This window comes from Ipomoea nil, unplaced genomic scaffold, assembly GCF_001879475.1.
Source record: "Ipomoea nil cultivar Tokyo-kokei standard unplaced genomic scaffold, Asagao_1.1 scaffold1576, whole genome shotgun sequence".
NCBI lineage: Eukaryota > Viridiplantae > Streptophyta > Magnoliopsida > Solanales > Convolvulaceae > Ipomoea > Ipomoea nil.
Window position 1 is genome coordinate 4,491,637 of NW_017618004.1, and position 26,534 is coordinate 4,518,170.

General features: G+C 33.6%; 3 protein-coding genes across 5 annotated transcripts; 2 read left to right on the forward strand and 1 right to left on the reverse strand.

The window, feature by feature from the left end:
* Window positions 1–8,728: 8,728 nt before the first annotated feature.
* On the forward strand, window positions 8,729–13,115 carry LOC109190622 (ubiquitin-conjugating enzyme E2 34-like). 2 transcript variants are annotated; one of them, XM_019341152.1, is made up of 10 exons: window positions 8,729–8,834; window positions 10,653–10,796; window positions 11,140–11,194; window positions 11,389–11,427; window positions 11,608–11,671; window positions 11,804–11,865; window positions 11,964–12,003; window positions 12,102–12,129; window positions 12,275–12,366; window positions 12,543–13,115. In XM_019341152.1, the coding sequence occupies exons 2-10, from the start codon at window positions 10,740–10,742 to the stop codon at window positions 12,829–12,831; spliced, it is 726 nt and encodes a 241-aa protein (XP_019196697.1). In that variant the 5' UTR covers window positions 8,729–8,834; window positions 10,653–10,739; the 3' UTR covers window positions 12,832–13,115. The 2 variants fall into 2 exon arrangements, with proteins under 2 accessions (XP_019196697.1, XP_019196698.1); XM_019341153.1 differs by lacking the exon at window positions 8,729–8,834 and adding an exon at window positions 8,923–9,054.
* Window positions 13,116–13,709: 594 nt separating this feature from the next.
* Window positions 13,710–15,118, reverse strand: LOC109190240 (RING-H2 finger protein ATL60-like). 2 transcript variants are annotated; one of them, XM_019340702.1, is made up of 2 exons: window positions 14,809–15,118; window positions 13,710–14,734 (listed from the first exon to the last, which is right to left on the reverse strand). In XM_019340702.1, the coding sequence occupies exon 2, from the start codon at window positions 14,711–14,713 to the stop codon at window positions 13,910–13,912; it is 804 nt and encodes a 267-aa protein (XP_019196247.1). In that variant the 5' UTR covers window positions 14,714–14,734; window positions 14,809–15,118; the 3' UTR covers window positions 13,710–13,909. The 2 variants fall into 2 exon arrangements, with proteins under 2 accessions (XP_019196247.1, XP_019196246.1); XM_019340701.1 differs by having other exon boundaries at window positions 13,710–14,714; window positions 14,796–15,118.
* A 7,487-nt stretch (window positions 15,119–22,605) lies between these two features.
* Window positions 22,606–25,648, forward strand: LOC109190823. Its single transcript, XM_019341449.1, has 3 exons — window positions 22,606–24,085; window positions 24,310–24,559; window positions 25,110–25,648. Exons 1-3 carry the CDS (start codon window positions 22,776–22,778, stop codon window positions 25,284–25,286), a joined length of 1,737 nt encoding a protein of 578 aa, XP_019196994.1. The 5' UTR covers window positions 22,606–22,775; the 3' UTR covers window positions 25,287–25,648.
* Window positions 25,649–26,534: the final 886 nt, after the last annotated feature.

The window sequence follows — 26,534 nt, forward strand, 5'->3', positions numbered from 1 at the left end:
TCTAATTTGACAATTATAACAATGGATCATATTACATAATTGATAATCTCGACCTTTTATATATATTGTACATTATATTATTTCATCCACACTTGTGTGATTATATAGTTTATTTAGATAATTAAATAAATTGAAATATGATCAACATTTCATGATTATTAAAATATATGCATATAGCTTAACTAAATGAGTTAGAACTCAAGATTTAATTTGTGCTTGACATATTATTGTTGAATATTGTGATGTGAACCAAATTATTATTTTACGATTGTGAATAGGAAATACAATTATACTTGAATTCAACATAAGATTAGTGATCATATGAAAACTTTTCCTATTAGAATCAATATGATGCATTAAAAAATATATCTATTGATGAGATTAATTGGAGAATTCAACATTACTTCACATGTACTTCATATTTGAAAACAAAAATTTAAAAGAAAACAACTGTAAATTTGAGCCTTTTGTCTCCTTTGCATTCCCTACTTTTAAAAAATCATGTTTATATTGTGGAAATAATAATAATTTTTTGTTTAAAAGAAAAAAGAACAAAAGGAAGACAGACAGCTTGGGTATCAATTATCAAATCATCAATTCCACTTTGAAATTTGGTTTTATTGGTTTATGAATGCAAAAATAATTGCAAATTATTCCGTGGATCCAAGGTGAACTTGGATCTAAAAATACACATTTTATATACTGAATGTTTATAATTTACATACTGAATGTTCGTTCACAATTTAATATACTGAATGTTCAAAATTTACATACTGAATATTCACAATTTACATATTGAATGTTCACAATTTTAATACTAAATGTTCACAATTCAAATTGTGAACATTCAATATCTAAATTATGTATTTTGACCCGGTTACACATTGTAATGTACGTGGACCCGAGTCCATGGCATAACTGGCGAAAAATAATTTAGTGGGTTGCCATACTCAAAGCAAATTATATTGTGGGCCATTGATAAAATGTTTATTTTTAGTGTAATAAAAATTTATTTTTTTGATAATATATTTTTTTAAAAAATCTTGAAAAATTAAATATTTGATGTATTTGCTAAATTTATCATGGTATGTTGGGGAATTTGGTGCAGTAAGAATGAATTTGTATGGCAAGGAACTGTGTTTTGATGTGAACATGTGCGCGCGACGAGCCATTACCTTCTGGGAAAACTGTAGGCAGGCGAACGCTGTTGAGCAAGTAGGGGGGCAGTCCGCTGTAGATGAACGCTGGGCGAGGCCGAGTCCGGGAAGGCTAACCCTCCCGGACTGACTTTTTCTATACACGATGTTCAATTCTAATTTGTTAAGCGATCTGTAAATTGTGCCGCTCACACTGTTGCTATGGAGGTCTATTCTGAGTCCCAGAAAGTGACTGGATGACCCTCCCTTTTTCCTTGTAAAATGTCTTGTTCGCGATTTAATGCATTAATCTTTTGTTCTCAATCTTATGCCAATGATCGACCTTACCTTAAACCATGATTCATGTATAATAATTGCATGTTCAAACTTTGAACTCAGAGACTCTCGTAATGCATGTTTACGTTCTTCAATTCTTATTAATTAATTTAAAATTGTAAGTGATGGATATATTGGAAATGATCCAATAATAATAGGGAATCGAGGTCCAGAAATGTATAACCCGAGCAGCTTAAGAAGAGTCTCAAGCCCGAAGTCGGCCTCCGGACCCAAAACGATGGGCCTTGACTCAGTTTCGTGGCCACCATGGGAACCTTGATTTAGTGTCGTGGCCCACCACGAGTTTAGCCTGTGTGGTTGTGATTTTCTTTATTTGTATAAATAGGCATTGTATGATTATTACAGGATCATCTTCATTGGTCTAATCTTCTATTGTAATACTAGCTTGTTTACCATTATTTAATACAATATACGGTCTTCGCGACCTTACGACATCGTGTTATCTATTTATTATTTCTTGTATACATTCTTTATCAAATTTAGTGATTTCTTTCTCGAATTTAGTGATTCAAGTCTACTCCGAATAATTAAATCCATCGGTAAGTACAACATATTTTTTTAATTTGCTATTAAAATGTGTAAAAACCTTAACTACAATTTGAAATGGTTACATTTGTTATATTCGTTGAGAAAAAAACAAAAACAAAAACAAAAAAAAAAACAAAACAAAACAAAACTTTTATTTATCTAAAGCGATCTAAGGGCCTTTAAATAGGGTTTAGGACTCTTTCATACTTTCAAACAATGTTTATACCGTGGATCAATATTCATGCAGTAAAATGAAATTCGTACAATTTTAATTTTAGTATATTGCAAGTTTATTAAACGAATATTTATTAATTAACTATAAGGTGAATCACATTAAGAATTGAATATTTAACAAATTTGACTAGGAAGATATTAACAAGAATTAAACTAGTAATTTTTAAGTGCAAGAATCAAATTTTATTGCTCAGTTAGATACTTACCCTTTACGAGGCAACTATATTTAATCCTATATGAGAAAACATATTATCAAAGTAATAAAGAATAAAAAAAATAAATAAAAATGAACACTTAATTAAGTAATCACTCAGTTCGATAGTAATATATAGAGTTAATACCCAAAATCGTCCTCGACTATAGTGGTTTTTCTCAATTTCGTCCTAAACCACTTTGGTGACCTAATATCGTCCCAGACTTTTGTGTTTCGCTCAATTTAGTCCCAGACTTTTGTGTTTTTGCTCAATTTAGTCCTCATTTGTTATTCTGTCCATTTGTTGTTAAATAAATAGACAATTCAGTAATTTTAATATTAGCATCTCTTTACTCATCGACATGTGAACTGCGAAAACCTTTTTTTTTTTACGAATTACTCCCGGAATTACTCCTAAAACTGCGAATATAAAATTTGATTTGCAGCTCCGTGAGTAATTCTGGGTGTAATTCGTACAAGAAAGAGGAATTTCGCACTTCACAAGTTGAAAGTAAAGAGAGATCAATATTGACATTACTGAATTGTCCCTTTATTTAACACCAATTTGACGGAATAACAAATGGAGGACTAAATTGAGCGAAACACAAAAGTCTTGGACGATATTAGGTCATCAAAGTCGTTTAGGACGAAATTGAGAAAAACCACTATAGTCGAGGACGATTTTGGGTATTAACTCGTAATATATACGAGTCAAGATTAAGAAAAGTAGCTAATAAAGCCGACAAGAATTGATGTATTAAGTCTCCTACTCCTCTATATTTTGGTTGCAAACTTTCCTCCCTACTCCCTTTTATCTCCTTTTGAAAGGCATATTTTTCCTTTTCACCTTTGTAGTTTTACGCAAAAAAAAAAAAAAAAAAAAAAAAGGTGAAAAAGCTATTATACGGAGTTAATACCTAAAATGGTCTCTCGACTATGTCATAATTACCAATTTGGTTCTCAACTACCATTCTTACCCAATTAAGTCTTCAACTATGTAACTTTTACTCAATTAAGTCCTCAACTATACAATTCTTACCGAATTTAGTCCTCTGTATTAATTTGACTGTTTGTTGACTGTCAAAAGTCGGGATAAAATTATAATTTTACAAGATTTCTCCTTCCTCTCCATTTAGCAGCGCCAAACCATGCAGCAATACACTCCGATCAGATTTCGATAGTCAAAAAATCGTTGAAAATCAAATTCATGGGCTATCCGATGCACAACCACTACTTCGATACTGACAGGTTTAGAACCCAACCGGAGCTTATTGCTACATGGTTTAGCGCTGCTAAATGCGGAGGAAGGAGAAAACTTGTAAAATTACAACTTTATTTCCACTTTTGACAGTCAACAAACAGTCAAATTGACAAAGGACTAAATTGGGTAAAAATTGTATAGTTGAGGACTTAATTGGGTAAGAATGATAGTCGAGGACCAAATTGGTAATTACGACATAGTCGAGGGACTATTTTGAGTATTAACTCTATTATATGATTCCTGCTCGAAAATGGGTTTCTTCTATTCATGTCTGTAGACACTTAAATTTTGATAAATATTGATTATTTATCAATATTAGTATATTTAAATATATTTAAAATATTTTGGATAATATTGATATTATCTAAATTGTTAATTAGATAATATCAAAAGAGTTTGAGCTTATCAAAACTCTCTATCCTACAGCTATAGATAGGAGCTCTCATTTCTATGTAAACACACAGATCCTCGGAAAAATCATAGAAAGAACTCTTGAAGCTTATTTAGGAATCACAATAAAAAATGTGATACTGAAAGTAGAAGTCTCTCATCCAATCCAATCATGCCTGTTGATCCAAACCTTCATTGAAGATTAAGCCATTTGAACCCGGAGGCCCTTCAAGAAGAACAAGCTATGCCTGTTGATCCAAACTTTCATTGAAGATTAAGTCATTTGAACCCGGAGGCCCTTCAAGAAGAACAAGCTATATATACCAGCCCTTCTTTGAAGATCAAGCCACTTGAAACCCGGAGGCCCTTCAATGGTGGAGAGTTCAAGACATCAAATTGAAGAATCAGAGGATCATCCATTCAATTTTCTTTGTTCGCAATGTCATTTATATTCATCATTTCTTGAACAATAGATGATCATTGTAGCTTATATGAGTGAAATGATTATTGAAAATTATTGGGTGAAATGATTTTTTTTTTTTTTTTGTGTGGCTTTGATTGCCAAGATTGTGTTGTTTTTAATTACAAGATATGTTAATAATTTAGTTTCCTGAAGAAAAAAAAAAAAAGTAGAACCAATGATTTATTTAATACACATCATAAAAAAAAAAAGGGCCAACAGCATTGTGGTTTGGTACTTTTGTTTTGTGCTGAACAGGCCAACATCATTACAATCGTTATGCTTGCAACTGTGTGCACCATGCATAGTGCACACGGTTGCAAAACGACACCGTTCCATTAAAAAAGAAAAATCGTTCCAATAAAAAAAAAAAAAAAATTCGTTCGAATTGTTGTTAACGGCGTTAAGCGGTTTTCTTTCGTATTCAAACACTGAGATATATCCATAACTTCATAACTATATATCCAGAATTACATAACTATATATCCAGAATTACATAACTATATATTCATAATTTGACAATAGTACATTTAGAAATTAATAATTACACATCCATAATTGACCTTATCGATTCTGAAAATATAGTTCATTCTGGATATATAGTTAATTCGTTCTGAATATATAATTCAAATTATGTACAGCATAATGCCCTTAACGATAACCAAAAATGATTTTTTTTTTTAAGTTGGACGCGTAATTTTTAATCAAAACGACATTGTTCGTATGATGCACACGGTTGCACGGCATAATTTGCGACAGCATTACTGTTTGGCCCAACATCTTCATTTTGGAGCAGACAAGCTGGCAAGATAAGTTGGGCCCAATTGGATTGGTCATATATACTCATTCCTGTTGCTGCAATTCATATGCTTCACTACAATGATTCTATGAAGCACAACCTTTTTTAGTCTTGTGTTGAACCATGGCCCTTTTATGTGGGCAAATTATACCGTGTTATATGGATCATAATAAAAAGTAGATTTTTAATATATTAAATGTACATTATTTTTAAACTGAGTGTACATTATATTATATAATGTACACTCATTAGTACACAAATAATGTACATCTCTTGAATACAATGTACATTATTTTTGTACTAAATGTACATATTTTTACAGTATACAAAATATGGTCCATACTGTAGACACAGAAAATTTGAAGCCGACAAGTGGACCGATTAAATCATTATCAAGCCCAATTTCAGGGTTAATCATTAGTCCAATTTAATTAATTGGGCTATGATAATTAAATTAATTTAATTAGTCCAAGCAAATTTGATTTGGGCTATTGAATTAAGTAATTAATTGGTCCAAACCTATTTCATAATTGAATTATAATTATAATTATAATTTAAATATAATATGATTTTATTATATTTGAATTAGATAATTATAATTTAATTTGAATTTGAATTAGATGATAGAATAATGAACCTAGACTTGATTTTGGCCAGGTTCATTTTAGTATATAATTAATTAATTTAATTAACTAAATATTAGTGGAGTTTGTTGAGGGATTTTAGTTACAAACTTCACTATAAATAGAGCCTCAATTCCATTCTTCAAATCACATCTTAAATACATTGAGAACAACTTGAAGACTTGAGAGCTTGAAGGCATTGAAGAACGCTTGACAACTTGAAGGCTTGAAGATTTGAGAGCTCTTTTGAAGGCATTTGAAGATCTGGAAGAATTAAAGGCATTGAAGGCATTTTTTTTGCAGGTTTTAAAGATCTTGAAGCAACTTGAAGCAACTTGAAGCCCTTTTGTAGGTACTTTGAAGATCTTGGAGCCTTTTGAAGGCAACTTGAAGCCATTGCAGGAGCTTTAATTTGATGTTTTGCAGAGTTTATTGCTTCGGAGCTTAACGTTTGCTGTTGAAGATCGCGCCACTTGAATCCCGGAAGCTACGCTATTTAAATCCCGGAGGGCACGCGCCACTTGAATCCCGGAGGCTACGCTATTTGAATCCTGGAGGCATTTCAATAGATAACGGCATTGAAGAACGCTTGAAGACTTGAACGCATTTTTGTTGATTTTGCAGGCAATTTGAATCCATTGCAGGGTTGATTACTTCTAAATTCTTGACGCTCGTTGTTGGAAGTCACGCCACTTGAATCCCAGAAGCTACGCCGTTTAAATCCCGGAGGCATGCTCCACTTGAATCCCGGAGGCTACGCTATTTGAATCCTGGAGGCACTTCAATAGATAACGGCATTGAAGAACGCTTGAAGACTTGAACGCATTTTTGTTGATTTTGCAGGCAATTTGAATCCATTGCAGGGTTGATTACTTCTAAATTATTGACGCTCGTTGTTGGAAGTCACGCCACTTAGATCCCGGAAGCTACGCCACTTAAATCCCGGAGGCACGCGCCACTTAAATCCCGGAGACTACGCTATTTGAATCCTGGAGGCACTTCCATAGATAACGTCAGTGAAGAATCAGAGGACTAGACAGAGATTTTGTACCTGCATTGAATTATACACACGCTGTACACGAAATTTTGTGAATATATACAAAGTTTACTGTTTTGTGTTTACACACACAACTTGTATGGACCATAGTCCAGACAATAATGATTGCTTTATGTGGTATCATGCTATTAAGTAATACCATCTTAGACACCTCTGTGGCTCTCATTGAGAAAAGGTCTCAAGATTAAACTTTGGTGATGGAATATTAATTGATAGAAAATGTATATTAAACATATACTATACTGTAATAGAGTCCACAATATAATTAAAAAAAAAAAAACCATATTGCCATGAGTGAGTGCATCCATCAGGGTCATATTTATTGAATGCAATTCAGCAACCTGTCTCAGATGGAGACAATTGTTTGAGTTGAGAGATGTTATAGATACCGAGGATCAAGCCATAAAGGTGTTAATTGAGTACAAAGTATTTGGCACTAGTTGCACTAGCTGAAAGAATCATATCTAAAAGAATGCACATTTATAATAATTTTTCCAACACCCTTTAGATAGCTGATGATGTCATTAACTCATTATAACGAAAGCATACAATGCATGAATAAAAAAGTATGGAGTATTAAATCACTCTTTGCAATCAGTCAAAGAAAAAACCTCTCGAACTATTAAGTGAACAATAGTATTCACAGACCACTTTGCATGTTCGATATAATTATTTGTGGACCGTTGTTTTGTTGAAATTTAAATAATGAATTGTTGGTTGACCGATAATTCAATTGGTTGGCATTTAGATGCAACTAATCGTGTATTTGGTAATAAATACTCATCTAATCCTTTGAAAAAAAAACAAGGGTTTTCCCCTTTTAATATCTCAAATTTCTTTAAATATTAGTTATAATACAAGTATTGTGCGATAAAATTAATGTCTAATTTGAAAACTGTAATAAGAAAATAATTAATATAAATTTTAATTGTGAAAGTTAATCAATATATGATTGGATTTATGATTTCAAATAATTAAATTGAGTATTTAAAAAAAAAAGTAATAGTAAAGATGAATATTTTTGTAGATAGTTATGAACTTATGATCAAAACTAAAAATCATGTCATTGTAATTTTCATATTAAAATAAATTAGGTATTCTTAAATCTTAATACAATTTTGATAATCATTGATAAGTAAGTACAAATCAACTTATTTTTTGTCGGAACTCGGAAGTAACATATCTATAATGAGTTTACTAATGTTGATGTGGATGAGTAATGAAATAGTTATGTAATATAATTCCAATAAAATTATAGTGTGTGAAGTAATGATTTTTTTTAAAAAAAAACATATGATTGAGACATTGATTCTAGTTATATTCGAACTCTTCCTCGTGCACAGGACCAGTCATATAAACGGATTGTCTATCTAATGTATGAGCTACTTGATTCGTTGATCGTTAGGCAAAAGATAAAAACACGTGAGAGAAATCTTTCATCAAGTTTCTAATATAATTGAGATTTTGAATCACCTGTAGAGAATTTGTTTCAACATGACAACATGAACGCTATTGGACAATTTTTCTTTTAACAAATCTCTAACAAAAACCTTCAAAAAATCTCTAACATAATAATAATAATAATAATAATAATAATAATAATAATAATAATAAAATAAACAAATAAATAAATTCCACGTCTTTAGGAAAAATGTTGACTGCCATACCGGGAACTGAATAGGGGTAATAGTGTCTTTCTACAAACAATCTGGACACTTTGTCATCCCTGAAACAAGAAATTGATCAGCTCCTTCCTAGAGCCTCAATCCGCGTTGTAATTTCTCGCTCTGTGGATGGTACTCTCTCTCTCTATCTGATTCAATCTCTCTATTTCTCTCTCTCTCTCTCTCTCTCTCTCTCTCTCTCTATATATATATATATATATATATATATGCGATTTGTGTAATATGCCTATGTTTTGTTGCTTCACCAAATTATGTTACCCTGGAGATTTGAATTCAGTTTTGTTTTGCTTTGACATTTGAAATTAATCATTTTCTGATGTAGTAAGAATCTGTAAGTCTTTTATCGTAACATTGTAATTTTTGCTTTTTTTATTGGTGATTTATCGATTTTATCTGGGGAGTTTGGTTGCATCGTAGAAAATTGTGTGAAATTGTTACCTCGGAGATCATTATGGTTGAATTAGTGGACGTGTATTGAAATTAGATTGTTTCAGTAAGATATTTCTTTTGGAAATTTGGTAGTATTTGATACGGGTTTGTCATACCATCTGATAGTTGGCCCGTGTTTTTGTTAACTGGAAAATGAGAAAGGAGGCGTCATTAAGAGTGTTTTCTGTCATTTTGTCAAATCGAGCAGCACAAGAAAAGAATTTCAACTATTGGAGAAGTGTTATGCAGTTTGCTTAATTTTGCAAGACAATAATTTTAGCCCGTTCTTGGTCTCTTTTGAGTTGATGAAAGTGGTGTGGTGGTTCATTGATAAGTTGATTCACGACCAATTAGTTATAAGGGTTTAAGTGGTTTGTTCCTTTCCATTGGTACTTCACCAAATTGATGAATTAAAGATGTTAGATTGGTGGACTAATAACATCCATACTGTGATTGGCTATGAATGATACTGTATGACTTGGGGTTCAATTGCAAATATACACCTGATTAGGCAGTATTGGATTTGGTATATACACCCTTGGTTCAAATATAGGTCAAGAACATGGAGCTTTGAATAACCCAGCAGATCTGATCTGAACTGTCTAAATGTGCAGACAGACCTGATCTTTTGTTAATTGGAACATGACCAAAGATAAATGGTACTAAGTGAGCTCTTGGGAGGGGGTGGGGCACTCCAATTCATAAGTTAGCCCCTGAAGAGGGAGATGGTGATTGCTGACTGTGTGGTGCCCTGAGCTGGGCTGTAAAATGTTATGCTGAAATAGTGTATTGGGAACTAAATAGGATTTTTTTAGCAGCCTTTTTGTTAGTAAAAAGGAAAGAAGTAGGCAAGTACGGGTTTTGTATCTCCTTCAATTGCTGTCTTTTCCTCCTTCACTGCTCATTAATTAATCCGTCAATCAACAGCTTTTCTCCGACGTGCCATCATTGGAAGATCTAGATTTTCTAGTCAAATTTTCAACTTGTGCTTTCTTCATTCTTAAGATATGGCTGCCAAAATTATATTTGCTATATGGGCCTCCTTTTGTCCCAACAACCAACCCTTTGGGCCTTGTTAAATTGATTCCTTTGGCGTATTGATGGGCAGCAAAAATTTTATACCATGTTCTGTGTGCAAATTCGCCTCATAATTCTCAAATGATAGGACTCTTAGTTTGTAAATATTGTGGCTTTCACAAATGTGTATATTTCATTTGACTGGTTTGTTTTGTAACAGACATTAAGTGACTTTTGAGGTTAAGTTTGTATTCATAATTGAAACATTTTTATGTCGAATTAATAATATGAAGCTATGTCAATTAAATTCATATTTACTTAGATTATACTTTTTTTTTGGTCATAATTTCAGTTTTACTTCTGTCCATCTATTTAATACTCTGTATTTCTTTCTAGGAGATGTGTGCCAATTAATACTGTTTCTTTTCCAATGATAGACTTATTTCAACTCTCAAATTTTCCATGTTTATTCTGTATATACAGGCAGTTCTGCTTTAACAGTCCAGAGAGTAGGGGGAAACTACTTAACTACATAAAGTGATCTGTAGTTTATCACACTTTTAGCCAGGAATGGCAGAAAAGGCATGTGTGAAGCGCTTGCAAAAGGAGTATAGAGCACTCTGTAAAGTAAGAAGCCTTCTTTAGTTTCCAAATATTTTATAGTTGTGAGGGCACACTATTTAGAGTGCTAGTCATCCATATTGGATGAATTAGTATTGAAACTTTATTTCAAGGATTATCGCTTTTATGATATAGTCACATCACATGGCATTTACTGTTAATGTGGCTGATTGCTTAAATTTGTTAAGATCTTATTACTGGTGTTGAAATGATATAAATCTTCAGATATCAGTGCACTGTGCCTCAACACATTTCTGCTTTCCTATTCTGGAAATGGAAACTATCATCAAATTTCAACGTCTCATTCAACACTAGTTTGAAAAATTCAATGCTCTTATGAATTTTGCAGGAACCTGTTTCAAATATTGTTGCTCGGCCATCTCCAAATAACATTCTTGAGTGGCGTAAGTCACTGAATCTGCTTATTTTTCTTTGATTCTGTTTTTAGGCATTAAACTTTATTCCCTCCATCCCTTGTAGGGTTGGTTGTTTTATTTTATTTTATTTATTTATTTATTTTGTCTCAAGGCTTTGTATTCATAAATTGACACATTTTATATTTCATGTTATTTTCCTATTAATTATTCCCTGCTTACAGATTATGTGTTGGAAGGGAGTGAAGGAACACCTTTTGCAGGTTTGTTATTTTGTTCTAGTTCTAGTATTATACATCAAGTTGATGTTACCCATTTGTTGGGTAAAATAATGATATATTCCATAGTGAAATCACCTTAAATAAATTTTATGCATAATCTTATTGCCTAACTTTTGAACAATCTTTCTGTCATGTGCTCCATGAAATGTGAATGACTGCTAGGTGGGTTTTATTATGGGAAGATCAAGTTTCCTCCCGAATATCCGTATAAACCTCCAGCAATCAGGTATTCTGAGTTCTGGTCACTTAAAAAAGTTTCTCAATTGTTGCTTCCTTGCACTCATGTATTGCTAGTTCTAGATTTCTGTTTTTCAAACTGACCAATATTAACATCCAGTATTGTTTTTCTTTATGTAAGGATGACTACTCCAAATGGACGATTTATGACGGAAACAAAAATATGCCTCTCTATGAGTGATTGTAAGTATTTTTTAGAGTTATTTTGACTTGAAGAGTTGAAAATTATGGTGCTTCTTTCTCTATAATGCTCACTTTTCTATGGCCATAATGGTTGTCAGTCCATCCGGAGAATTGGAACCCTATGTGGTCGGTCTCAAGGTAAGGAACAGGCAGCGTTAGACAAAATTTTACTTTCCATCTCTTGCTACTTCTAATTTTTGTTCTTTATAGCTGATTTTCCTTTATTGTTCATGCAGCATTCTCACAGGACTGCTCTCATTTATGGTAAGTTTATTTTTATTTGTCCACACCAAAGTTCAAAGAAAAACTCTAATTCGTCACATATGTGATGCTATTATGCATTGATTGCCTTTTGCTCCCAGGCTTCTCTCTTGCTTTAGCTGCATTTCTGTTTATATTTCCCCTGCAGATGGATAATAGTCCAACTACAGGTGGCGTAATGACAACGACTGCTGAGAAAGAAAAACTTGCAAAGGCTTCTCTTGCTTCTAATTGTAAAAAGTGAGCAAATTCCATTTGCTACATATCTCGTGAATGTATAAGATAAATTATTTGTACCCCATTATAACATTACCAAGTGTTGTTATTCATGACTAGTTTTACTTTACTGTTCATCATTAACCACTAAAAGATGTCAGTTTGGTCCTTCAAATTCATATTTTTTTCCTTTTCTACAGCCCAACATTTAGGAAGTTATTTCCAGAATATGTGGAGAAGTACCAACAGCAACAGCATCAGCAGCTTGCCTCGCAATCTGTCTCAGAGCAGGCGTCGCCTACGTCAACTCAACGAGAAAATTCCAGACTGTTGGAGGGAAATAGCAATATAAACAACGGAGATTTGAACGGTGTGGAGCCTCCACAAGAAATGCGAAACAGAAGGAAACAAGCTTTCCCAACTTGGCTGTTGCTTCTGGTATTCTCTGTTTTTGGCATTGTAATGGCTTTGCCTCTGCTGCAGCTTTGATGATATCCAGGGCCGCGAGATTCTGAGTTTCGTTTGCTCGCCTTTTTTTTTTTTTTTTTTTTTTTTTTTTTTTTTTTTTTTTTGTGAGTACTGTGGGTGCTGAAGTATTTGATGTTCTTGAATGATTATGTAGGTATCATGGTTTGTGTAGGTATGATGGTGTTTAGGTCTAAATTGATAAAACCTGATGTGGTTGTACACTTTCTTGGTAGTATTGGCTCCACAAGTACAACACTACCTTCCTGTGGATATTTCAAATGGCTCTTTTTTTTTTTTTGGTAGTTAAAAAAGACTTTGGTAACATAGTTATCTTATTAGTTAATTTTAATTTATTTGATCACTATTAGCTGTTTGACGGTTAAACAATCAATTATGAGTGTTTGATTAATTAACTTTTTGTAATCGCTTATTGCTCTGAAATGCTAAAATTCAAAAATTACTCAAAGTAATTTTTTTGATCAGTTTTTTGAAAAAGTCATTTTGCATGTAATTATCTATCTGCTAACAACTAATTTACCAAACACTTTTTTATAATCAGTTAATATTATTAACTAGTCAAACTCGCTAACTCAATCAGTTAATAATTATTTACCAAACACCTCCAAAATCTTCTTTGACATTGCCTAGTCTCCAATTATATCTCAAGCTTGGGTTGTAGCCAATTAGCCATTGCCTGGTCTCCAATTATATCCTAAGTTTGGGTTGTAGCTAAGGGTGTGCTTGAGCCGAGCTAAGTTCGTATAGTCAACTAGTTAAGGCTTGAAATTTAATTTGATTTTAAAAATTGAAATTCAATATCTAATTTTTTGAGTTCAAACTTGAATAAGTTCAATTTAAAACAAACAAAAAATTAATAATAGGTATTTTACAATTAAATATCATAATAAAACACCACATTCTTGTACCATGTTTCTTGGTTACTAACTTACTACTGATTCAACAATCCATTCCAGATAATACTGAGATTAATTAAGATATCTCACATATAAAATATGCAGACACAAGGCTCCAATTTCCTTTATCTGCAACAAGAATCAACCAATAAATGAACATCATAACTATATACAATAAACCCATACTAGCTTTGGCTTCTCCCACCCTCTTCAACATCTAAATTAGGACTACCGGGGGTCACCCTTTTCCCCCTGCTCAGCAGCCTCTTCAATGACCTCATCGTTGAAGACTTGTGTTCTTCATCCTCTTCCCCGCCAATCTCCCTGGGAATCTCAATCACCAGCTCTTTTCCCGCTGCTAATGATAAAGAAGAAGATGATGATGAAGGGAGTTGTGCAGAAATGGGACCTTGCCGAGGCTCCTGCAAGCAAGGACCTAAAGTGCTGACCCGAGTTTGATCTCCCCAGAACAGAACATTCGCAGGCAAATTAGCAGATTCCGAGGTCTCTTCTGTGGGCTTCGAAACCGGGTTTCGACAAAGAGGGCAAGTGGAGTGGGAATGAAACCACATATCGATGCAATCCACGTGGAACCCATGGTTGCATTTCGGCAAAAGTCGAGTCTTTTCGCCCTCCGAGACTTGGCTCAGACACACCGCGCATTCCAATCCGTCTTTGAACTCTTTAGGATTGAATTTAACCACTGGGATCGTTTTCAGCACTGACGGGTCCAGCCCCCGGCTGAGGGCGGCGGCGTTCGCCTCTTCTTGATACCCACCCGCGAAGTCGAAGCGGCGCCGCCGCCGCCGCGGCGTGGCGGTGGCGTTGCTGTCACGGCGACCCAACCATCTGGTGTAAAAATGGATCAAGAACACGAATGCGACGGCAAAGAAAATGCTTATGATTGCTACCACCATGACTTTCCCAGTAAGCTCAAGCGCGCCTGAGTCGCCTAGCCTTCCACCTATCCTCTGTGAAGAATCCCCCATTTTTCAGACAAAAGCTAAAAAGTCCGAGGTTTTCAAACGCCAGAAACAGAAAAGGGAGAATCCTGGCCTCCTGGGCTGAGATTTTCTGAGCCTATAGAAGATCTGGAGATTCCAAGAATCAGATTTTGGGAAGAATACAAAGAACAAAATTCCTATTGGGAAGAGTGGTGGGCATATGAAGAGAGAGAGAGAGATTGGTGAAAATAAAAAGAATGAAAAATATGAATTCTAGAAGGAGATGACGAAGAATAGTGGAGTGAAAGAGACAGTTGATAGAAGTTGGCACGCAAGGGGAAGCAGATGAGGAAGAAAGAGCAGTCAGAGAGAAAGAAGAGAGTCAGCATACGCCGGCGTCTTCTTCTTCTTCTTCAACTTCAACTGTCTGCGATGGCGATGAAGAACAATTCAACCATGGAACAGTACCTTTTATATATAACCATTCCAAATTTAAATTTTAGTTACTTTTCAATAAAAATTTCATTTTTTTTATGCATTTACAAATATTATATGGCTTAGACTCTCAAATTTTAATGTTAGACATTTTTCTTGGAATCCACAAGATGAATATAATTTATCATTGTTTTCTGGTTGAATTATGACTTATGATTCTAGTCAATAAATTACGGAGTAAATGATTATATGAATCTAGTGAATAAATGATTATAATAAGGTAAACTAACATATATTTGATAAGCTTAAATCAATAAGGTCAATAGACAATTCTCATAATTTACATAGTATGTAATTTAAAATATTGTGATTACCAAATCAACTATTCGACCAACTTAATTAAGGTTATACATCTATTCTTTATTTTACTTGATACTTCTTCAACTGTTCAACCATTAAAGTTAAACGTATAGCAGATAGATAAGAGATTTATCCACTTTGGACATAATTCTTACACTGTCGTGATCGAGGTACGAACCTTGATCTCTTCTATTAAATACGGCATACTGAATTATTAAGTTAAACTCGTGCAGGATAATGTATCAACGTGCGACAGTTATGCATGAATGACGAATTTAATAAGCATTTGACGATAAATATGGGGGATAAATTGGTTTTGACCAATGCCCAAAATTGAGTATTTTTTATTTTGGAAACGAAGAAAAGAAACATGTGTGAAATGTACTGTTTTGTCTTGTCATTTCGTCGCAAATTCGATAGAGAATGAATTACTGACGTTATGGACGTGAAATTACTGTGAAATTCCGTCTCCATATTTCATTCCACAGGAAAGGACGGATCGGAGTTGGTAAATGTGAATACTAACTTCGAAAATTTTGTTAGAAATTGATTTTTGAGTGCCACACAAATATCTTATTATGTTGTAGAATTATTTTTAATAAAAATATAAATCGATTGGTTGATCTGATGTGAATTACATTATATGAATTATAAATGTGAAAATATTTTTTAGTCACTAATACTTTTCAATAAATCATATGAGAGGTGCGTGCCTCAAAGTCCAGTCATGAATATGGTCGAAGCCTACTTACTTGTGATGGATAGTAAAGATAGAATATGTTTTCAGAGATCCTCTCAAATGTTTGGTCGGAACGGAGTTTGGATGGTCTTTGAAGTTAAAGATTCAACCTTTTAAGAAGAAGAAGATTATAATATGTTGTCAGATGACATAATAAATGAATTAATGCCCTCGCCTCTTTTTTACTTACTATGAATCAATGAGTGTTTATTTTTTGTGAACCTCCTTAAGTGGATGTTACTGGACAACTGGAGTGCGGGTGATGGAAGAAGATGAATTGAATGTTTTTAGAGAAGTTCCTATGATCAATTAATACTAATTTTTTTTTTTAAATTTCTAGCATCTTATAATTCAATAATAATACTATTTTTTTTTTTTTTTGAAAAAATTGTAATGCTTGTTGAATTTTGAAAAATATAATACAAAGTATAATTCTTAATTTGTAATTGTGAAAAAAAAAAAAAAAAAAGAAGAAGAAGAAAGAAGGTAAGATAACAATAGAAAATGTGGATATGTGTGTAGGCATAGAGGTAGGGCTAGGGGTTATCCTATACACATTTAAAATTAAACAAGAGATTATTTAAATAGGCATAGAGACAATGCAAGGGTAATAGGCAAGTAGTTTAGTGGCAGGTTGGGTCGTCACTTTATTGGAATTCATTATTATGATTCTAAATTTGTCTGTTGCAACATTTGAATTTTAGTCTTAATTAAAGAATCCAACTTATAATAATAAATAATAAATAATAAATAAGTAATAAAAGAGCGATGCCACTTTCATAATATTTAACATTTGTAATATTTATAAATTGATGGTTATATTAATCTTTTTTTTAATTTTTATTTTCAACAGTTAAATTTATTAAATCAATAATTTATATTTATTCACAAATTCTCACTTGAAGCGCGCGGGTGCACACACACATAAATTCTCACTTGAAACGCACACGCACACGCACACGCACACACTTCTACAAAACCCATTCATTATCACTAGGCCAGGTAAGAATATAAATCACTGAGACATGTACATTTTTAACATATTATTACAAGTATTTCTTGATATATTAAGTTTTTTTTAATAGTTTGAACTTGATTAATTCTAAGCCTCAAGAATTATGTTCAAGATTTATTAGATGAGGTAAATTGTAAGTCCCTAAACAGTTTTTCAATTAGTCTCTGTCGTTGACTCTGCTGCGCATAAAGAATTCATCTCCACAGTTAGTTTCACACCTTGTCACTGTGAAGTGCTAACTTTAGGTCAGGTAGTTGATCATTTGAACTAGCCCGCGGGGCTACAAATTCATTTTTAATGTCATGCATATTCATTTTAATTTTTTTTTTTGAAAAGATATTCATTTTTATTTGTAATACACTCAAAATAAAAATAAACATATATCGAAATATAATGAACAAACTAAAAGTGAACCTACAATATACTAAAAATACAATTTATATCATGCACAAATAATACTACAGGTTCATAAAATAGATAATTTTTTCGTTAGTAAACATCGTGAGGTATTTGTATGGATGTGAACTGAACCCATAGTTGATAGGGACATGAATAAAAAAAGGGATCCTGGGAATTAAAAATTCCCAGCTAGGGACAGGAGTGGGGATGGAGAGTTATTTATTTGAATTCATTATATCATTTGTACGAAAATACATTTTTGATAACATGTTTAATTGTAAAATATTTAACAGTACTTTAACTTAAAAGATGAATATTTATATGAGTTATTTAAAAAAAAAAAAAATCTTTTTTAGAGGAGTTCAGACTCCCAAAATTCTACTCCCTGAGGTGGCAAATCAGGATTAATTATTTTCATCATTTGAGTCCACAGAAAAATGTCTACATCAAGAACATGTTAGAGGGAATACAAGTTGGGAGTTTAAAATAGGAGTACACCAAGTATTTTTCTTTTTAAAGTTATAAACGTGGTATTGCATGTGGCCTGGTAGGGGATTTTCTGAAGGGATGAGGAGATGTTTAATTTGTTAGAAGAATTTTTAATTTGTTGATTGTTTTTTTTTTTTCATTAACTTGTGATGTAAAAAAACACATAATGATGATTGAATAATTTAAAACTTATTATATGCATTAAAAAAAAAAAAAGTAATCAATATATTCCTGTACATGCAATTGTTATATCCTAAATAAACCTATGAATCATTTCGCCGCAGGATTACTACTTACTAGAATTATCCATATATTTTCATTCATCAAAATAGAAGTAGCATTCCTGGTACGAAAGAGCCACCATTATCGCACTCCCGAAAACTCTGCTACAAATCTTATCCACAGCCAACGAAATCCAATCCCCGACGCCATCACCGGAGCTCCGTCCTTCTCCCCCGTCCCGGCGAACCGTCGCCGGCGCCGCAACATAGCTCCGACAAACAGGGCAACTCCATTTCCCCGTCTCCAACCAAGCATCAATGCACCCACCATGAAACTTATGCCTGCACTTGGGAAGAACCCGAAACTTCTCCCCCGTCGAAACCTCGGAAAGACAGATGACGCAGTCGAAATCCTCGCCGTCTCCATCGCCGTCGCCGTCTTTTACGCGTTCCTCCATTTTTGTCGGCGTTCTGAGCCACCACAGGAACGGCTTGGAACGTGAAAGATGGTTGTTGAGAAGGGACATCATGGGAAAAGCCAAAGCGACCAGAAGGATTAAGTTGCGGGCGGTTAGTATAGTGGACGATGGATCATCATCTTCAACTGCGGCCATGGTTCTGAGCTTTGGATCGCTCGGTTTCTTAGTTTCTGCAACTATTTATGCATTTGGGTTGCGAGGAGAAGTGGGGATTCGTTCAAATAAGGGTGGGTTGTGGATAAAAACAGCGTACGTGTAGGACACGTGAATGGTCCAAAATTCTGTTGGCGACTACCTTCGTATTATCGGTCCATTGTGTAACAACAAAAACAGCGCCTAACTGTTCACACCTTAAAATTGATCACATTTTTTTTAATACATATATTTTCCAACTTACGTCAGATTAATTCCAACATACAGGATGTAAATTTGATTTGCATTAGTCGTCTTTCTGGAGAAAGTAATTTTGTATGTAATCAATTATAAGCTAACAGATAATTTTACCAAATATATTTCTACAATCAGCTAATGTTATTAACTAGTCAAATCCACTAATCCAATCAGCTAACAGCTATTTATCAAACACTCTCTTTACCAATTAGTTTAAATAATCAAAATTCTCAAATTAAAAATAAAAATTAAATGTGTATGTACGTAGTTTGTAATCGAAGAAATTCCTTTTTCTATTCTAAAGAAATGAATGTCTAGACAAAGGAAAGAGAAAATGCATTTCTTAGATTTGAAAACATAAAATTATAGACTTGAAGCTCAACATGTTGGAACTGAATTTGGCAAATTCTAAATAATCAATGACTAAACCAATATGGTCAATTTTGAACAAATCTTAATAGTGAAGGGACTACAAGTGAAATTAAATCTTTAAAATTACATTATTATTGATTTTTTTTAAAAACTCATTAAAAATTATGTGTTATATTAAAGTGATTCAAATTCCTACCAAGTGGCTTGTAGTCCACTGGTATTGGGTTGCTCTTCTAAGTGGGAGGTGTAAGGTTCAAATCTCAGTTGAGGTAATAGTGTGTATATGTAGGGTATCCCCCTTCCTTATTATATAAAAAAAAAAAAAAAAGTGATTCAAATTCCTTATTGTTTTTCTATTTGGATCAAAGTTCATTGATGAAAATGTTTAATTATGACCTTGTACATTGCTCTAATTATGGGAAACTCCGTATTAGCCGATGTTTGAAAGTACAATTTGAATGAAATTCGTAATATGATCATAGTTGAAAAATGATCAAATAAACAATATTAAACTTAAAATATTATGATTATTAAATTAACTATTCAATCAACTTGATTAGAATTTCCCACATTATAAATTACTAAATGACATAAGTATGTAACTCTAAATCAAAGGTCACAAATTCAATCCTAACTCTTTAAACGTATCAAAACATTTATTAATTTAATTGAACCATAATCGAGAAATGAAATTTAATAATCAATAAAATTTATTTTCAAGAAAAAAAAAAAGAATTATTGTGAACAATGAATATTACTCCGTATCTGCATGAACACAAAGACGTAAAAGCAACACGTAAACCCTAACATTTTTTTTTTTCCGAATTGACTGGCACGTTACGTTGGTGCCGGACTTAAAAGATCAAGATCAATCCGTACGTTAACGGCGTCAAAAATGAAGTCTGCTTATTATATATTTCTCCTCTGAAAACAACTTGAATTGAATACCGTCACATTTTACATATTGATGAAAGAAAATAGGCTAAGTTTGGCAGGTCTTGCCGCTGGCTGACTAGTCTAATCCACTGATTTTTAACCAAACTTTTTTATTTTTCTGTGCACCGCATAAATTCAACATGTCATTCTAAATTTGTCCAATACTTTTATTCCCCCAAAATTTCATAACACTGGTTGTGGTTGTCTAGGAAGATGAAAATAATCGATTTGACAATTTTTTTTTTTCCTTAGTGACCAACAATACAATTAACCTAATACGACTGGAAAATAAGTGTAAGTCGAAGGATGTGTCGTTTTAACTAATATATTATATGCCTAAGACGATTTCTCATGTGTGCGCGTTAATTATTTTTTTTTTATAAGTCACAAATAACACATGTACATATAGTCAACTTCAACTTTATCAAATATATTTGGTCTCAACTAAAATAATAAGGTGATAATTAAAATGCACATTTATGTTTTATATATTATATGCTTAACAAAGAGTAATACTATGTGCATCTCTTTCCCTACCTATATTACTGTATTGGGGTTTTTTTAATATTTGATTATTATATAAATTTTGTATTAACTCATGATGGAATCAATCGATTGACGAGTAATAGATGAAAATAGAAAATTATGTTTTTTAAAATTTATAGATAATACCACATTAGAGAATAAATTAATGATAACAATTTTAATAGGAAAAATTTTAATTTATTCTAAGTCTAATTGGGCTATACAAAATTATATTCCGCTTCTAATAGGAAGAAAGAATAAAAATTGGGCCGTTGGGCCCAAAGTTTACCTTACTGGTAGAATGGTATAGAAGGCAGGCAATTTATATCCTACACCCTGGCGCGCGTTGCACTATGCGCCCAGATGCAAAACGATGTTGTTTTAATTTTTTTTTTTTGAAATTTTCCGCCACAGTGAATGACAGTAGTTTTTTCTTTAAAAAAAAAAAAACCCGCTGTTCAAGAATGTACATAATGTTATACTAGAATACACATAATTGTATACATGAATATACATAATTATATAACAAAATATACATACTCTTTTTAAAAGATAATACACATAATCTAACATAATACATAATAAACATAAACTTTTAACATAATACACATCAACTCTTAACATAATAACACACAAATTTTCTTATTCGGATGTACATAATTGTATAAAAAGAATGTACATAATTGTATAAAAAATACACATAACTGTATGAACCAATACACATAACTGTATGAACAAATACACATAACTTTGTCAACAAATACACATAATCCCAGCAACTTCCTACCGCGCCTCTCAAAACGACGTCGTTTTGGGAGGCGCGCGACGCACAGTGCTATGTGCGTTGTGGTATAGGGTATAACGATTGTAGAAGGCAATTGATATCATGGATCAAAATTCACATAGTATTATAGATTATGAATCAAAACGATGAAATACAAAATTCATATTTATAAAGTATAAGATTTTATAACATAAGATACAAAAATTCATAATAAAAATTAAATACACATATTATATATACTTGTTTTTTAATATAATTTAGGGACATAATTCGTGTTCATATGAATAGAATTTCATAATAAAACACAAAAATTCATAACATAAAATACAATTATTAATTTATTTCGAATATAGAATTTATATCATAAAATATAAAATTTTATAATACAAGATACAAAAACTTACAACACAAGACACATATACATGCATTAACGTCCACACAATGCATTGTGAACCTTGGTCCGTGGTAAGGATCGGATAAAGAGTCAATGTCTAATGTATATGGCAAGTTATGCTGTAGAAATGTGCTCACATTGCAAGGTGAAAATTATTTCAAAATTGTCATAATTGTGAATATAGAGTTCAATAATTGTAAGAAAATTATAAACATAAAGTTAAGTAATTATGAATATAGAGTTCTGTAACTGTGATATAGAGTTTAATAATTATAAATATAAAATTTAAAAATTATAAAAATAAAATTTTATAATTATGAATATAGAATTTAAGTAATTACACCATAACAATTGAATATATATGGCTGCGTGATTTTAACACAATGCCGCACCCGACACGACACTTCTGATCTATCGGTGGCCCATCTGCTTCACAAACAAGTGAAACAACTTCCCAACTGTAAAAACACACACAAACACACTGTTCTGCGTGAGAGAGAAACCATAGCCAGATAACCACACACCTACCAGTAGTTCTCACCGCCCATTTTGGCTTCCGCCGCCGCACAATGGACAGAGAATCCTCTTCCGACGAAGAGGAGGATCACCGCACCCTAATCGTCCAGAACGAAAGGCGCGGCAACGGGAAGTCGCCGCTCCGGTCCACCTTCCAGATCAACGGCGGCTTCGAAAACCGGCCATTCAGCTGCCGCCGGTTCAATTTGAGCTCCGTGAAGAGATACGGCTACCTCATAGCTATCGTCCTTCCCCTCTTCTTTCTCATTCTCTACTTCGCCACCGACATTAAGGACGTCTTCCAAACTGGAGTCGCCAATATTAAAACCGACGCTTCGTTTAATCGCATGCGCGAGTCCGAGTTGCGGGCTCTGTATCTGCTCCAGCGGCAGCAGTTGGGGCTTTTGAAGCTGTGGAATCATACATTCGTAAATACTAATTCGAGTTCTTCTGAGGTTAATAACACTGTGAATTCTACTTATAGTAATTCGAATTTCAGTAGTTCTGTACCGAGATCATCTGTTTCTTCAGTATTATTGGAGGATTTCCAGGCTGATTTGCTAAGTCAGATTTCATTGAACAAGCAAATTCAACAAGTTCTCTTGTCGCCGCATAAGTCAGGGAACTTGTTGGATGCATCGGGTAATTTCACGGATCCGGATGTCAATGCTTTTGGCAGGTGTAGGAAGGTGGATCATAGGTTTTCCAATCGGAAAACCATTGAGTGGAAGCCAAGATCAAATAAGTACTTGTTTGCCATTTGTGTTTCGGGTCAAATGTCGAACCATTTAATCTGTTTGGAAAAACACATGTTTTTTGCTGCTTTACTTGGCCGCATTTTGGTTATACCAAGCTCAAAAGTTGACTATGAGTTTCACCGGGTTTTGGATATAGATCACATTAATAAGTGCTGTGGGAGAAAGGTGGTTGTCACTTATGATGAATTTGCAGGAATTCGGAAGAACCATGTGCATATAGATAAGTTCATGTGTTATTTCTCACAGCCACAGCCTTGTTTTATGGATGGTGAGAGAGTTAAGAAGTTGAAATCCTTAGGGGTTTCAATGAATAAGCTTGAGACTGCTTGGGACGAGGATGTTAAGAAGCCAATGCAAAGAACTACCCAAGACATAATTGCAAAGTTTTCTTCAGATGATGATGTTATTGCAATTGGCGATGTGTTCTTCGCTGATGTAGAAAAAGACCTGGTGATGCAGCCGGGTGGTCCCATTTCCCACAAATGCAAGACACTCATAGAGCCCAGCCGTCTTATTATGCTCACCGCCCAGCGATTTGTACAAACATTTTTGGGAAGGAACTTCATAGCACTTCATTTCCGACGACATGGTTTCTTAAAGTTTTGGTATACTTCTTCCCTGCTATCTGTCAATGTTAAATACTACACGCTTTATTCTGCTCTAATAATGTATTATTAGTTAACTCTTAATCTGTTATGCTTCAAAACATACTTTGCATTGTAAAGCCTGCAATAGTGCATCTAAACAACTGTAGTGGCTAGAATTCACATCACAGTCCATCCAATAATTTTAAGTCTGGATCTCTAATGGTGCTTATCGATTTTATCAGCAATGCCAAGGAGCCAAGTTGCTTCTACCCTGTTCCTCAAGCTGCAGATTGTATCAATCGAGTGGTTGAGAGGGCTAAGTCCCCAGTAATATATCTCTCAACAGATGCAGCAGAAAGTGAAACTGGTTTACTTCAGTCACTTGTTACCTTCAATGGAAAAACTGTACCGCTTGTGAAAAGGCCTGCTCGTAATTCAGCCGAGAAATGGGATGCATTGTTATACAGACATGGTCTCGAGGAAGACTCTCAGGTGAGCTTATGATTTACTATTTGACACAAGGTGATGCTTTAAAACAAGAGCTTTGGAAAACCATACATTTTATTTCGTAGAATTGTGGCATTTACTTGTATTGCATTCCAAATACTACATTGAGAAATGAACACCGAGGATACTGGTGTTTCACCTAATATTGGGAGCTGATAAACTTGTGTTCACATTTGGTTTTGTCGGAACTTTTTTTGGCTGATATTCTACGTTTCTTGCACTCAATCTGATACTGATGTGTAGTTGGCTGTGGCCTATTAGCACCAACCCTTTAGTCTCTTGAAGAGTGACTCACACCAAAAGTTTTGAACTAAAGTCTAGAACATGCTTGTGGAACTTTAAATTTCATCCAAGTTTTTCATCAGTACATAATTTTGTACTGAGATTCTGCTGGAAATTTGATCATTGGGTCATATCATGGGACAGTTCAGCATGGATACGCCATGTCTCATTCACTTAGAAGAGTAGTCGTGTCTCGTACAAATATTGTTTTCTCCTTGCCTTATATATTTATGTGTTTATTTTGTTGTTGAAGGTGGAAGCTATGCTGGACAAAACAATCTGTTCTTTGTCAACCGTGTTTATTGGATCCTCGGGATCCACCTTCACCGAAGACATCTTGCGGCTGCGCAAGGACTGGGGATCAGCATCAGTGTGCGATGAGTATCTCTGCCAGGGCGAAGCACCAAACTTGATTGCAGATACGGAGTGAGTTAATAATAGTTACAAATTGGTAGAACATTTTCTTGCAACCTCCGCGGGCATGGTGGAACCTGGAATTGCGACACTGCAGTGCTCAATATTTGTGGGAACGGAGGTAACAACAAAAGTCTAACTATGTTTGATGTGTGCACATACTCAATCTTTGCTTTTGATCTGTAATTAGTGTATGATATTAGCGAATCACAGTGGTGTTTTGTTGTATTCATTTATTCCCCTTAGGCATGTGTTAATAATACCCTTTCTTGGTGCCCAATATGTCTCTCATGTTCGGTGCGGAGGTTATTGTGAAACTGAGGAGGCATGTGGATGAAGAAGATGGCATTGGAATAACTGAAAGCATGCATATATGTAGCTTATATTGTGGCAATAAATTAATTTCTTTTTTCTCAACTGGCCACTGGCCACTGGCCAGTTCTTCCCGACAGAGCAAAACACGTAGAATTTCAACACAGAAAAGGCTCAATTAAAAGCTGATTTCTAGTCCCTACTGACCAAATCAGTGACATAAAATAGGGGATGTATGGAAGGCAATTCGACAATCCAATAAACAAGCTAGCTAGTTATATAAGACATCTTCAAACCAGCCTCAACAAAGTAGTGGGAAACTAAATCTAATTAATTACTTCTTAATTTTTAACTCGAATAGTCGAATATCACATTTAAAAAAAAAAAACTCAATTAATAGTAAACAGAACTGAGCTATAAGAATTTAACAGAACAACTAATCTTACGAGAAAAATATCAATTTTGGTTCCACGAGTATTAGTAAAATGACAGTTTTGGTCTACATGTTTAATCCCTACCAATTTTTATCCACAATTATTATTTTACTACCAATTTTCATCACGACTATTGTTTTAGTGCCAAAATTTATCACGTCAGTCACCCCTTCGTTTAAGACATACTGAAATATGAAATTATAAAGGGTATTTTCGTTTTTTTCAAATTAAGATTCCAATTTGACAATGAATAAATGAATTTAAACCCTAAGATCGATCTCAATTCGCATATAATCGATCTTAGGAATTAAATCTCTTTATTCATGTTCAAATTGAGATTTTAAGTTAAAAAGACGAAAATACCTTTGAAAATTTTATATTTCGGCATGTATTAAACGAATGTGACAAACGTGTTAAATTTTGACATTAAAACAATAATCGTGATAAAAATTAGTACTGAATTAATAATCATGAATAAAAATTAATAGGAATTAAACATATAAAACAAAACTGTCATT

Coding starts and splice junctions, on each gene's coding strand:
- LOC109190622 (XM_019341152.1), top strand. CDS start 10,740: ATGGCAGAAAAGGCATGTGTGAAGCGCTTGCAAAAGGAGTATAGAGCA. Junction 10,797..11,139: donor AGTATAGAGCACTCTGTAAA/GTAAGAAGCCTT, acceptor TGAATTTTGCAG/GAACCTGTTTCAAATATTGT. Junction 11,866..11,963: donor ATGCCTCTCTATGAGTGATT/GTAAGTATTTTT, acceptor AATGGTTGTCAG/TCCATCCGGAGAATTGGAAC.
- LOC109190240 (XM_019340702.1), bottom strand. CDS start 14,713: ATGGGGGATTCTTCACAGAGGATAGGTGGAAGGCTAGGCGACTCAGGC.
- LOC109190823 (XM_019341449.1), top strand. CDS start 22,776: ATGGACAGAGAATCCTCTTCCGACGAAGAGGAGGATCACCGCACCCTA. Junction 24,086..24,309: donor CATGGTTTCTTAAAGTTTTG/GTATACTTCTTC, acceptor CGATTTTATCAG/CAATGCCAAGGAGCCAAGTT. Junction 24,560..25,109: donor GTCTCGAGGAAGACTCTCAG/GTGAGCTTATGA, acceptor TTGTTGTTGAAG/GTGGAAGCTATGCTGGACAA.